General features: G+C 37.0%; 1 protein-coding gene across 7 annotated transcripts in view; it reads left to right on the top strand.

Annotated features, from left to right (window-relative positions):
• NAP1L4 (nucleosome assembly protein 1 like 4) overlaps positions 1-14170 on the top strand; it is a 28667-nt gene that overhangs the window by 900 nt on the left and 13597 nt on the right. For 4 of the 7 annotated variants that reach the window (XR_013930946.1, XR_013930947.1, XM_080405811.1 and 1 more), the window contains exons 2-11: positions 984-1025; positions 2090-2148; positions 3174-3205; positions 4421-4482; positions 5999-6098; positions 7041-7182; positions 7283-7369; positions 8896-9021; positions 9763-9834; positions 13442-13581. Coding sequence is in view for 5 of the 7 variants with exons in the window: in XM_080405811.1 (XP_080261937.1) it covers positions 2146-2148; positions 3174-3205; positions 4421-4482; positions 5999-6098; positions 7041-7182; positions 7283-7369; positions 8896-9021; positions 9763-9834; positions 13442-13581 (764 nt within the window). In the remaining 2 variants the exon portion in view is untranslated. Of the gene's footprint in view, positions 1-983; positions 1026-2089; positions 2149-3173; positions 3206-4420; positions 4483-5996; positions 6099-7040; positions 7183-7282; positions 7370-8895; positions 9022-9762; positions 9835-13441; positions 13582-14170 lie in introns of those variants that run through there. The other 3 variants (XM_080405812.1, XM_080405815.1, XM_080405813.1) reach the window with 3 other exon arrangements.

The raw sequence follows: 14170 nt of genomic DNA, 5'->3' as shown, positions 1-14170 counted from the left end.
CTGAAGTATTGCTCATGTTCAGGGCTTTTGGAACAGGGTAATGAGTTTCTTCCTCTCGACTGTTTTTTTCCTTATTGCTCCTAATTTTCTCTACGAGAAGTGTAAGACTATTGCATTGTGGCTTCCCACAACAGCTCTAAAATGGAAGTCATAACTTTCCCTTCTGATTTGTTGTAGTTACGAAAACCACTAGTAATTGTCAGTAGTAGTCTTCCTGTGAGTTCAGGAGTCCATTTGTCTCCTGCTTCATATTCTAGTTGTATTTAGGAGTTTTGTACCAGACATAGGCTATTTAGCCAAGCAGATTTATTCTGTGTACCCTTCTACTTATGAATATGTCTTGCCATTAAATGTACACACTTTTCCTTTAAAGTTGCATCCTTCAGGGTATTACTTGTTCTTATAGTGAACTTCTGCTGTCTTAGTGTGCATTGAGTCTATGGTTTCCTGCTGTTTTAAGTGATTAATGGTGTATGACATTTGAACTAGACAAGTTGCAGCAGCCTGCTTTGTGGGACGAGTGGTTGATGGAGTCCCATCTTTCCCAAAGCTTCATGTCTGCGCTAGTCATTTGAAAACAGTGAGCTGTCCAGAAGAAGATGAATTTGGCCTTTTATTGGTGGTGGTAGCAGTTATATCAATACCTTAGACTACTGTTTTCTTGGAGTTCTGATAGCTTTTTCATGTCTTCATTGTCTAAACTGAGCTCACTTGCTTGGAAGGTAACGAAGGCATGAAATATGAAGGCATGGTGCCTTGCTACTGTACTTTTTTAACTAGTTGTGCATTTAACTTTCTCTCTCTAAAATCACTTTGCTCTCTTCCTTCCCCTGCCCTCACAAGCTTTTACCGAACAGTTTTGTTAGTAATTCTGCAGCAGTTTAGTCATTGGAAGGCTGCTGTAATGCAACGGGGAATTGCAAGCTGTTTTATAAGAAAGCTGCTTCCAATTACTTATTTATATAATTCTTTTTATTTTTTAGTTGTGGAAAGAACAACTTTGAGGAGCACAGCAAGACTTAAAAGTATGTATTTGCGGCTGTGAATGGTGTTTTCTTTTTTGTTGTGGTTGTTTCTTGTTACTTAGGTGAATGGCGCTTGTCAGAACACGCCCAATTCATTTCTGTTCCAGTGGAAATTAATTCAACTACTATTTAAAAATTATTCAAGTTATAGGAATTTTATTCTATGTTTTCCAAACACAAATGAGGATAGAATGAGAATCTTGTCTTCCCTCAGCAAGGATGAGAAGTAGTTCCGTGCAGGAAATAAAGCACAAACCGAGCAGAAGAATTTGTATGTGGAGTGGATTTTTTCCATTAGCTCTATCACTGGGCCTCGGTTGGAAGAGACAAATCTTTGAGACTAGTTTTTAAGTAATGCAAGTCTGCATTTTTAGTTTCTTACTATTGCTTCCTCTAATAATGACTAGGGTCATATGGCTTGTTGGCTGTTAGGTCAGTTTGCTATGTCTTGACTTTTCAATTGTATCTTTTTTTCCCCTGCCTTCTGTCTGCTATGAAAGGAAAGACTCATGTATGCTCCTTAATTTCTTCAGCTGTGAGATAGTAAGATTCTTCTGTTTTGCTCTAGCAGATGGTTGCTTGCATTGCCGTTTTCTCTTATGATGTTTAAGGCAAGAATTAAGTGTTTCCAAATAATAGACCTGTGTTGCTGAAACACACCTAGCCTACAAGAAGCCCCTTTTGTTCCTGGAATTACTCTGTAGGGCGGGCTCATACGCTTTTTTGGTAGATTTTAAGCAGTTCTACTTCCTGTAGAATAATCTAAGGTATTTTCTTAGTACTTTTGTAAATGAACAAATCTTTTTAAGTCTGTTTAAAGAGGTTGTGAAGGTGGTGTTCCCAGCTTGGAGCAGGAGTCAGCATCTTCCAGATGGGAGAGTGCATACAATCTCTGGGCGCCCTACCCTGGCTGCCACTCAGGACATCTTAGGTTCTTCATTGATAGGCCTGTATTGGAAGCTGGGTTAAAGATTGGCCTGCTTGGCTTTTGTAAAATCTAAGAAATGAGACCTGTTGACTCATGAATGATGGAAGGTACTTTTTATTCTAAATTTGACTTGCAGACTAACATCTGCTTTCTTGAAAGCTTGACAGTGGAAAACACCACCTAGGCTTCTGTATGGTATGTAGTGATTACTTGGATTTGTGATGAACTGTTTAGAATGGGGGGTGGTGGGGGAAGCATCCAATCTGTTACTAAAATAGATCTATAAGCTTGGATATTTCTCCCCATTAAAGAAATAACGACAGGTTAGGTAATCTGGCTCCTTCTGGTTTCTCAGGAGAGCTAATTTAGATCTTGGGGGCTGGGGTTGCTGCACTAAACTTGGTTCCAATCATTGCTAATACCAATACTTCAACTTCTATGTTTCCTCCTGGTTTTTTCACTCCCAATAAATAAATTCAAGGCAAACGTCTGTATAGGGGATTGTGCCTTCATAGCTGCTGTCAAAAACCCTTCTCTTGGTAAATAATTTTCTTTCCTTCAGTGTTTTGCTTCTCTTTATCTAGCAGCAGTTTTAGGTTGTCCTTCAGTGTAGTGCAGCAGAAGCAGCCGTTCACAAAAATAGCCCTGATTAGACAGGCAAGTGAGGCATATTTTTCTGCTCAGGTGACATGAGAAGAAAGTCATTATGAAGTTGTAATTAATTTGAACGTTAATTGCTTTCAGATCAGGCATAGTAATACAGTATATGCAGAGATTAAAAATTCGTTATTTACTATGATACTGTTAAGGAATTAGGAAATAATACATCTTCCTCTTTGGTGTGATTTTTTTTTCCCCCTTTTTTTTTTTAAATAGAATCAAGAGCAAGTCTAGGAAACTCTGATACTTGTCTTCAGGCCAAAGACTTATGATCTGGTAGAAATGGATTACCATCTGGCATACTTCACAGAAAAAATAAGTTTAAAAGATTTAGAGGAAAGCACCTAACAGACTGTTTATAAACTATGAGCAGGTTCCAGTTTGTATTGGGTATTAGCTCTTCACCTTACTGTAAGAGCTTATGCATGATGAATATCTTGGAATACACAGCAGCTGTTAATTTCTGTTGAGGTTTTAAATGATCACCTGTTCTATTTTCAATTTCTGTTGAGGTAAACAAATTGTCATTATTTTTAAACACTTGATATTTCAACTTGCAGGTGGATACAGGCACACAGATGGCAGATAACAGGTATGTTGAACTGTTTTCTTGAAATAATTAAATCAAAGGAGAGCCGACTATAATCTGGTTTTATGTGCGAGAGTATTCTTTTTACATATGAAGAATGAATTACTGAACTTGGATAAGAATACAATGGTAATATTTTCTGTTACTAGACTGTGTTTCCTTACAGCAAGGATACAGTGCCCATTTGGTACAGGAGAAGCTGAGGTTGTGTGTCAGATACAGAATTACTCTGTTCTGGCATTTAACATAATTTGCACTGTCTTGATTCGGTTTTCAGTGTTCATTATTTAAATGCTCTAAAGACTTGAAAATAATGCTGATCATCAGTATTTCTCCAATGTGTATGTTTTAAGCTTGCAAAAGGCTCTGTTTTATTTTCTAATTTTTTTATAGCGTTCTTGGAACAAATAACAGTGTTAAACTGGTGTAAAGACATAATACGTGATACTGGGCTTTCGAGGCTTGCAGTGCACAAGGATAAGCAGGATAAGCTAGTCTACCCAGTAACTCGTAATACCCATTTGCATATACGATATCTTTTCTCTTGTATCTGAGTTAGGGTTAATTTCAGCAATACCCAGTCTGTACTCTTGTGACCTATAAACTGGCAGGGAACACAGGGAGTGCTTGCTGGCTGTTGACTCATTCTAGGCCCTGTCTTTCTCCAGCAGTGGAAGTGTGATGGAAGACATTGCAGCAGGGAGATAGGAAGGATAGGGTTATCTCTGGAGTAAAGCGAGTGTTTTCAAAACAAAAAGCTTTGACCTGTTGTTTATCTTCCTTTCTCACCTGTATCCTTTCTCATGTTTTTTTTTCCATTACACTAAAAGGGTGTCTTATATTTTCACTTGTGAGTAATAACATTTTCCTGTCTGGAGTGACCCAGTACAGATGAAAAGCCAGCCATTCACTTAATCAAGATGAATTTATCTGTCAAGTATTTTTTGTTTTGGGGCTTTTTAGTTTATTTTGGGGTGGTTTGGTGGGGGAAGGGGGATTGCCTTTTTCCTTTGCATTCTGTTCATCTTGGGAGAACTAGTTGCATATCCAGACTTAAGTTTTGAAAAACTTGAAGACATAAATACATGATTTTTATTGGAATACTTGTTCATGAAACTTCCGTAGTAAACACTGCAAATTCAGAATACTTTTGTTCTTAAATGTTAATATTTTGTGAAGTGATGCCTTTTTAATATGCTACATTTTTAATTTTTCTAGTAAAACAGAAGAAACTGCTTCAGATTCTGTGGAGGCTGCTAAAAATGCAAGCAACAAAAAAGGTAAGAAATACATAGTAGTAGGTAACATTACAAAGGTGGAATAAGCTTATTGTCCTGTGTATTGAAGGTTCTTTATCTACAGTTACAAAATCTTTAGTCAAAACTACAGATGTGTTTACTGTTGAAAGCAAAGCAATGGTTTCTAGGCTGAATGTTTACTTTCTGATGTTCTCCATGTTTATTGCAGCCAATAGCAAAATAAAGGCTATATTTTTGTAACAGTGAAAGTATTATTGCTTATTTTGTGACTAGGATGCTTCAGTACTGCGTGAAAGAACCCACTAGATGCTTGCAATAAGGCATGCATAGGCTAGCTTTTAACAACATGTAATCTTTATCAGCATAATTATTAAAATGAGCAGTCCTTGATGTACGCTAGTTCTTTACTATCTTGTTTGTAGGAAAATGCATCTCTGTTGTGTCATTGAGGTTTTTATTCTTAGCTTGGAAGGTCAGTGTTATTCAGGTAATTGCTGAATAATGCTTTTCAATTTAATACTTCTGTGTGCGGAAAAGCTACATTCCATTGTTATTTACCTGAATGTTCAATTTTGTAAGTTAGTGAAATACCTTTCACATATGTGGTCACTGAATGCATTTTAGGTCTCAATTTTTTAACAAGGCTTGTGTGACCAGCAATTGGAAATCACATATGAACTGGTAGACACCATTGAATAATTCTTGTGGTCAAGCTGGATTAAGAAGCACCACGCCTCCCTCTAACAACAAAACCAACCAAACAACACACACTCATCTATATAAAAGCTTCATCAAGTTAGCGTGTGCTATGCAACTTACTGGGTTTTAATGTCTGGGGAGAAAGGGTGGAGAGATTTGAAAAGCCTGTGTCTCCCCGCTGTGACCACCTGTGTTGTTATTAGTAAGGATTTTTAACTCCTAACCAGAAGCATTTAGCTCTGACCTGAAAAAATAGCCTTTTGTGAACTGTTGTGATGACTGTTTGAGGGGTCTTACAGATTGTAGAAGTATCTTGATGTAAAATATTAGTAGTTGTCAAGGAAATGGTCGTAGTACTATGCTGCTTTGTTGTGTGGTACACAAAGTTTTCCTCAGTTGTTTTTGTCGGGAGCCAGACTAGCTGGAAAATACTCACTTTTGTCTTGGAATTACAGTTCAGTGGTTCTTCTCTTGCAAATTTATGTATGGCTTATAAGCTACAGCTAATAGGGAGGATAGTGAAGCTCCTATTTTGCACTTTCTTACATAAGCAAATTCCCTGTCTTCCCTTTTATGTCACCAATGTACTGCTTGCTTCTAAAACCAAAGATTTGATATATTTTCAAACAGAAAGGTGCATTTTCTATCCTTATCCAATGTTACCTTTCTGAAATCTGATCCTGAAGTAATTTTGCTCAAGGTGTTAGTTACCTATACTGGTGCTATTTGAGATCTGGAAAATTGTATTTCTGCTGTGAATGCTGTAAGACATACAGCATAAGAAAAGCACTATAAATTTATTCAAATTTGTTTTAAAAGTTGTTTTCTGTCTTCATAGAAAAGCTAGCAGACCAAGTGATGCAAAATCCACAGGTCCTGGCAGCTCTACAGGAACGGCTTGACAACACAGCACTTACTCCTTCAAGTTACATTGAAACGTAAGTAACAGGGCATAATAAAATTAATGAAAGATTGAAAGCATAACAGAATGTTGTTACTGTATAATTAAGGTAGGAAATTAGAACAAATTATTCACTGAAAAAAATGGTTGACTTAAACCATGATTCATAGTGGCCTACGTGTGGAAGGAAGAGCCAAGTTTTGGGTTACTTGTATAAAATTGCAAAATTTTGTCTGATTCAGTATTTTCCTTGGCTGTTATCACTTCGGTTAGAAATAACTGCACATGCACACACCCCCCGCTGTGTTTGTTTCCTTCTGTGACCCTTATTCTGTCAGGGCATGCAGTGATTGATGATTTCTATAAGATTGCTGTCCAGGATATAGTAGAAAGTTCAGGACCCTAGCTGGAAGCTTAGTTTTATATTAACTGTACACTGGAACTTCAAAATTTTGTTTTTACTAGATATTTATGCTTTTATTTCTTGATGGGGAATAGATGGTAGACCTGTTTTAAAAAAAAAAAAAAAAAAAAAAACACAAACAACCACATAAGTGTTACAAAAAGTTCTTTGTACCTGAATATCTATAAAAGCTTAATAATTTAAAATACAGATGGGCAAAGTGTACTTTTCTGAGTATGACCCATGAATCAAAACTTTCCCTTTAGAATACGCAGTTCTTATTTTTCATAGATGGATCAGTACAACTCTAGTCTCAAAGTTTAGGTGTAAACACAGTATTAATTTCAGATCTCTGAACTACACGGGAGGGGTAGTGGCCCCAGGGAATGGAACATGTTTGAGAACAACTTGGGTAGGAGAGGGTTCTTTCAAACGTTTTGAAGAAATATATATATGTTTAACATAAGCCTTTTATTTTAAAATTGCGCTTGGTCATGACCAGCGTGTTTCACAGTGATATATTAAGTAATGCTGAGGCAACTAACTTGTAATGTTAAAGAATTGTTTGCTTTTTAGTTTACCAAAAGCAGTGAAAAGAAGAATTGATGCCTTGAAACAGCTCCAGGTGAAATGTGCCCATATAGAAGCTAAATTCTATGAAGAAGTACATGATTTAGAGAGAAAATACGCAGCACTCTATCAACCCCTTTTTGATAAGGTGGGACGACTATGCAATCTTTGTCTCCTAGCTGAGTCAGTTCTGTTCACATATATGTAATTTTACATCTTCAATTACATTCTTGATTTTTCTAACACAGAGAAGAGAGTTTATTAATGGGGAAGCTGAACCCACAGATGCAGAGTCAGAATGGCACAGTGAAAATGAGGAAGAAGAAAAGCTAGCTGTGAGTACAAGCTGGATAATGAACTACAGATATGTTGGATTGTCAGAATTAATTCCTGTACAGTGTTTTCCATTGGAAGACTCATCTTTTTGGAAATAAAGTTTTATCAGTAATGTGCTTGTGATGAATACTGTTGTGTACAGTGAAAGCTTTTAAACTTCTAGTTTAACATTTTTCAAGTTTGTAGTGAGTGAATTGAAAAGTTGCTTTTGTTTGCACTGTTCGTAACCTGTTAACAGTATCTTTCTGATAATGGGTTCCATTCCAGTGCTACATGATACCCCAAGGTAATATAAGGCTGGCTGTTTGTCTGCCTGTCCCCTTTATTTTGGGGGACATAATTAGCTTTCTTTTCTATAAAAACAGATGAGACATGTCACCTAGTCATAAAATGGAATTGACCTAATAGAATGCATGCTGGCTAGTGGATTCCTACTTGTCTATTGAGTAGGACCTACCTAGATTTATATTCTGTAGGCTGCCTGTTACTCTCCTAACATAGTTTTTAGAGATGTATACTCATGGCTTGCTTCTTTTTCTCAGAGAACCTATCAACTTACAATGCTGTTTACCATTCTGTCAGGTTTTCTTTGCGTTTTTTTCCTTGGCCTGTTTCCCTCAGTTTCCTTAGGACACTGTTCTGTATACAAAGCTTATTGTTCTCTTTGGTTTTACTGATCTCATGAGATCGAGTATGACACGGAACTCCATGTGCATAAGCAAGAAAGGTTTGTTAGGCTTTGTGTAAATACAGCGTTGACGGGCCATACTCTGTGCAGTTACAGGATCAGAAACGCTACGTGACGCGTAAACTGCTTCGTGTTCTTGGCTACTCACAGCCCAAGTAGCCGCTGTTCGGAAGATCGTGCGTGTTTGCTGCTCTCTAGTGGTGCGCAAGGAAAGGTGCAATGCAGCTAATTCAGACTCAATTTCCTGGGGTTTTTGGGGTGGAGAAGTGACTTGGTCATCTTTCTTTTTTATAACATTTGACATCAGTTATGTGTAGGGAATCCTCTATCGCATAAGATAAATAACTGAAGACAGTGTAATAATGAAAAATAACCATTAAAACGAACTTTACCAAGTATTCTGCAAAATTGGGAAGCTAAAACTGTTTCAGGAGCAAAGTTACATTTTACATTTTTAGATGAAACGCTGCAAACGGCTCATGAAGCTACAGGAGTGAGGTGAATAGAAAAATAGAAGTATTTATATATTTTTTTCTCTTTGTAGAAGAGTAGAAATGTGTTTAAATTGTTTCTGTTTGTCAAGTTAGTGAAACTCAGTCTATTCAGTCTTCATACAGAAGAATTTCAAATGAGTTGCTAGTAAGTCTGAATTAAACGTATATATGTTGTGTAAGTAAACCTTGTGTCTGTTAGCTTTATTTACAGAGAAAAAACAGTGTAAATTTTAAATGTTCCTTAAACACAGCTTCAAAGATGGCAAATGTTTCGTACATCTACTTCTGTTTATCAAATATTTCAAGTAGTAGGGATTTAAATGTTTCTGTGTTTGTTTTATAGGGAGACCTGAAAAATGCAGTGGTAATAGAAGAAAAAGCGGAAGCAGGGGAGACAAATGTCAAAGGGATTCCAGACTTCTGGTTTACTATCTTCAGGAATGTAGATATGCTAAGTGAATTAGTACAGGTAAGTTTCTCCACTGAAAAGAGTACCTTTTGTCGTGTTAAATGAATTGGCACTTTTTCCAATTGATAGTGAATGTTTATGGAGTGTGTGTGAGACCAAATCTTTGAGTCTTCAGAATCCCTAATACTGTTCATGAAGGTGCTTGAAAGGCTTATGATGGACAAGCAGAACAGCTGATCCAAACTGTTAAACACTGTGGATTGTTTAAGATATGATCTTGTAACAACTTTTGTAGATACTAAAATGCAAGCTTTTACGCTGCTTACAACAGCTGTTCCCCTGTAGTTTTGTTAATTTAGTCCATAAAGGATTATTTTTGCAAGGATATTATAAGTGTACCAATGGATTGGTTGAATTCATGTTAAATAGCTTATGTAGTTTTGCCCTCAGTTATATTAATTGCTTTTAATGCTGTTAAGAATTCCCTGAAGCATGTTCTTCTGTGAATCTCACCAGCAATAAATATCCTGAATGAAGTTACTTTATTTTCAATAATGTTCATGCAACCTAGTGTGGTGACAGTTTTATTTACTGAAGATGAGGCCTAATGATCAAGAATTTGATGGGTGATATTTGCAACTACAGTGAAGAAATTGGGATCCAAATCTGATCTTTTAGCTGAAATTGTTGAATAATTACAAGGTTTGGTTCTTTCTTACAAACAGGTTGAACAAGCAAGCTAGGTTTAAAATTTTGTTCTTCTAAATATTGCCTGCTGAACAGTAACTTTTTTCCCCTTAGGAATATGATGAACCAATCTTGAAACATCTGCAGGATATTAAAGTTAAGTTTTCTGAACCCGGACAGCCTATGGTGAGCTTTCTTTTGTTGGTTCTCATGAAAATTGTAGAATTTCAAAACTTCCATTCCACACTCTTCACCTGAAGTGTGAGTGTGGGAGTTTTTTTTCTAAGCTAATAGCTTCACACTTTGCCTTTTAAAGACTTATCTTCAGCTTCTCTGACCCTTTGCTTTTTCATCCTTGGCCTGGACATCTCAGATATCATTGTAGTTTCTAGATTAAAATTCTAGCTCAATTCTGTCTAGTTTTCACTTACTTTTTCTCTCTCAAATTCCAAATTAGGTACTTTTCCTCATAAAGTTACATGGCTGCTTTTGGTTTGAAAATGAATTGTGGAAAAAATGCTGGGTGCTACTTCTTATGTTGAATATTTCATCAAAAGAAGAAATGTGACTTAGCAATATTAATAAAAAATGGTAATGGATACTATGCCTATCAAAGGATAGGAAAATTAATTAGTCTTTCAGAAGTGTACCTAATTAGTAGTTTTTAAAGTACAATTTTGCCTTGTTTTTGGAAATTTTCTTGTTTAAGTTCAGTGTACAGAAACGGGATACTGTGTTTGTTGAAAAGAAGTTGTTCTGTTGCTTATTTAATTCGTGCAGCCTATACATACTCCTTGAACCCCTTTTGAGGGGGAGGCGGGGAGAAGGATGGAACCTGAGCCTACGCATCCTTTCTTTAAATTTCATCCTTGTGCCTTTTTCCTTATGTTTGGGTTTTTCTGTTTTGTCTTGTGGAGTTAGTCTTCTGACAAAGTCTAACACAAATGAAAGAAAAACTTCATTGAAGATTCCCATAAAAAAGAATGGAAGGACTTTGTTAACATACCTTTTAAAGGTTAATAACAGCTGAAGCAAAATTTTGGTTGGTTGGGGTTTTTTTCAGTCTTCGTTGTCTTTCTCCTCTTAGGTACAAAACACTTGAGCTGATAATAAGCCAGGGAAGTAGTACAGACAGAGGGAAAACTGGGAATTAAGTTCCTACATATTGCTAGGCCTGAAGGAGAGGATATGAGTTTTATGAAGAAAATTGCTCTGTGCTTAAACAATTAAAGTATTCTAAGATACTGCTGATTTTTGTCTTGAAGCATATCTGTTTGGTGGCATTTGGGTGATTTGGGAATAGTTGGTTCTTTTCCCCTGCAGCTTTTTTTGTGTTCTCTCTCATTCACCTCTGTTTTACAGTACCTGAAGTTGAAGAACTGCTTTTAAAACATCAATGGAACTATCTTGTCTTACATTATTCATAATCTCTTGACAGCCTATTTCTGTGAATAGGTTGCATTCCAGTGCCACATGAAAACCAGTAAATAGAAGACTGACAAACTCCATCTCCCATCATTATTTGGAGACAAAAGGATGCATTCCTAACTACTTGAGTGAAACCTGTTATCCCAGTTGCATGTGACTGTCTTGTCTGAAATTCTCTGGCAGTTGAAAATTGGTGCAGCAGTGGTAGCTTCGTACTGTAAAAAGTTCACATAACCACTGTGTAATAAATACAGTAATTCTGCTGGGGATTAGGTTTTGGTGCTAAAAGAAATACATGGTAGTTAGGAATTTTCTGATTTACTGTTGACCCATAGTGATCAACTGTAGTTACAGTCCTCCAAAAGTAGGTTTACCTGGCTACAGTAATAGTGCTTCAAAGTTCTGTTTGCCATAGCCTGTATATATAAACTTCTACCTTCACAAAGCATAAGTGATTCCCTTACTGTTTGCTTTTACGTATTTATAATCTTATGAACAAATCTACCTGTTTGTATAAATACAATTTCTGCTTAGATTATCTATTGGACCATCAGGATCCTTAGCTAGCACATTTCACACCTGCTTGATACATCTGGGTATAACTTAAATAAGTAGCTTAAAATCAGGAAGATGTATCTTTTTTTTTTTTTTTTTAACTTCATGAGAACACTTCATACTACAGGGGAAATCTAAAAAATACATGGTACAAAGGTAAGCTGATATCAAAAGCAAAGATGTCCAAATAAAGACTGCTGGAAAGGTTATTAGAACACTTCTAATAGTATGTGAAACTTGAAGCTGCTTCTTATTGTCTCCTCATTAGCACATACAGAATGAAATACTGAAATGCAGTCTCTGCAGGTATTTCTGTCTTACTCGTCCTTGGGACCCCGCATGCTAAGTAGTGCCACTGGTTACCTATTCACAGCCCCAGTGATGGTTTGTGGGATTCCTTGGGCACGAGTTTTAGCTGCTGGTGGTGGATAAGCAAAGTTTGTAACTTCCCCTGCACGTTTGCCAGAGGGAGATTTGCCTTGGCTGGAGACACCCTCCAAACTGTACTAGCTGTCTTGAACTGCCGTAAAATGGCAGTAAAGCTGAAATAGGTTATGTGAAGCCAGTGTAGATATTCCAGTCCACATCTAGTTCCCAGTGGCTTCATTTCCTTAAACTGTGCGTGTGTAGGTTGGGATGGCTGCACCAGTCTTCATCACTCCTTGGCCACTGTCTTTCTAGATTTCAGTCATGTGAGGAGATTCATGGGGCCTTAGAAAGACTAAGGGACCTTAGGGTGGTGAGTGACAGATATATGTCTGTGAACAGGCTGTGGTCCCCAGAGTTATTTATCCTGTCTGCCCATGGTGGGCCTTCAAAAAGAGAGGATGGCAAGGGAGACTTGAGTGATAACAGACCATTTTCTGGCCTGAGTCTGAAGAGGGCCTGGGGAAGTATATTCAAGGTAGTGGTTTTAGCAGTTACCTGTTTTGTATGCACGTTAGGTCTAGTTCTTGTTGCTGGGGGAGTGAATAAAATATTTACGGTAACTGCTCTGCATGCTGTGGCTGTGCAGCAGGTATGGCAATGTTGGAGGTCTTGACTTTTTTTTGTTTCAAATAGTGCATAGTTGATCCTGAGTGCAAAGTGGGTACACACAGCATTGTGCAAGCAGTTTTGAAGTCTTTACATGTTTAAAAAGTGGTGCATTGTGTATGTGGCAGTTTTCCATAATTGGAGCCTTCTATTCTCCATGTAAGAAACTGAATTTCTGCAAACGATTTTCATGTGCTACAGGAGGCTCAAACATAAGCAGAAACACCTGCTTCAGACTATAGCCTATTAAGACGTATAATCTTGGGTTTCAGTTTGTGAAATTAAGTGTTCTTTTGCAGGATCTTCTGTTACCCAATGGAAAAAATCCCTCTGCTTCGTGGTGGAGTGCACTGTTTAAATAAGGATTGCTGTAATTTAGAATTCTTTTTACCTAGAAATATTATCTGTTTCAGTTTCAAGATTATAACATTGAGTGATCAGAGTGGGGGCAGTAATGGAACCTGATGTTACTCTGACATAAAAATCAAAGTTGCTTTTAAGACAGCAGTTTTATATGTAGAGGTGAAGGAAATGTAGTAATTACCTGACTATAATTTGAATGTTAATAGTAGCCACAGTTGTTCCAGATTTCCTGCACATTAAGAATTGGTTGACATTAATTTCCTGCTTGTGCTGTAGTTTGGAAAGGTATGTTTATCAACAGATTCCTCGCTTTTCCTGTATTTAGAGTGTGATTAATGGTAATTCTGCTAATGCACTATTTCAAAGCTAAAAATAAGTGGCAATATAAAATTATAATGGAAATTTCTTCCAGTCTTTCTCATTAGAGTTCCACTTTGGGCCCAATGACTACTTTTCTAATTCAGTCCTGACAAAAACATACAAGATGAAGTCGGAGCCGGACAAGACAGATCCCTTTTCATTTGAAGGACCTGAAATAGTTGATTGTGAGGGGTAAGGAAAATTTGAAATTGAAAAAAATCTTCTGAAGTAATAGTCTATATTTTTTAGATGCTGTTTTCTCTTACTATGATAATGATTAATGAAGGTAAAATACAGTGTTTGCTAACTTAAAAGCTGGGAATGTTTGTAGGGATAATGATGATGATCTTTGCTTCAGCATGCAGGAAGAACAGATAACGTAGACAAAGATACTTTTTAATATAGTGTGCACTTTAAATCTTACACATTTCAAACTTAATAGATTACTAATGAGGTAACAAGCCTTTTATTTCCAGATAACTGGGTAAACTCATTTTAGCCATTACATTTCACAGACCCCCATTCTCAGTCTGATAAGCACCCTTAGACTCTCTTGGACTTTTGCTCATCTCCTTGGCAATTTTTATTCCAGCAGTGCTTTTGAATCTGATAGGAATTGGTCATATGTATGCTCTGTTCTTTCAGACTGTTTCGAGGGGGAACATACTGGCCACACAGTTTGGTTCTGGCAGTTACAGCTAAGGCAGCAATTATTTTAGCAAAATGTGTTCAGAAACAGGCTGTGGGATGGTGAATTCTTACCCATGTTCTGGAAGTCTAG

The sequence above is a fragment of the Falco punctatus genome (genome assembly GCF_963210335.1).
Source record: "Falco punctatus genome assembly, chromosome: 10".
NCBI classification, from domain to species: domain Eukaryota; kingdom Metazoa; phylum Chordata; class Aves; order Falconiformes; family Falconidae; genus Falco; species Falco punctatus.
The sequence above is the reverse complement of the archived record's forward strand: the minus strand, read 5'-3'. Positions and strand labels throughout refer to the sequence as shown.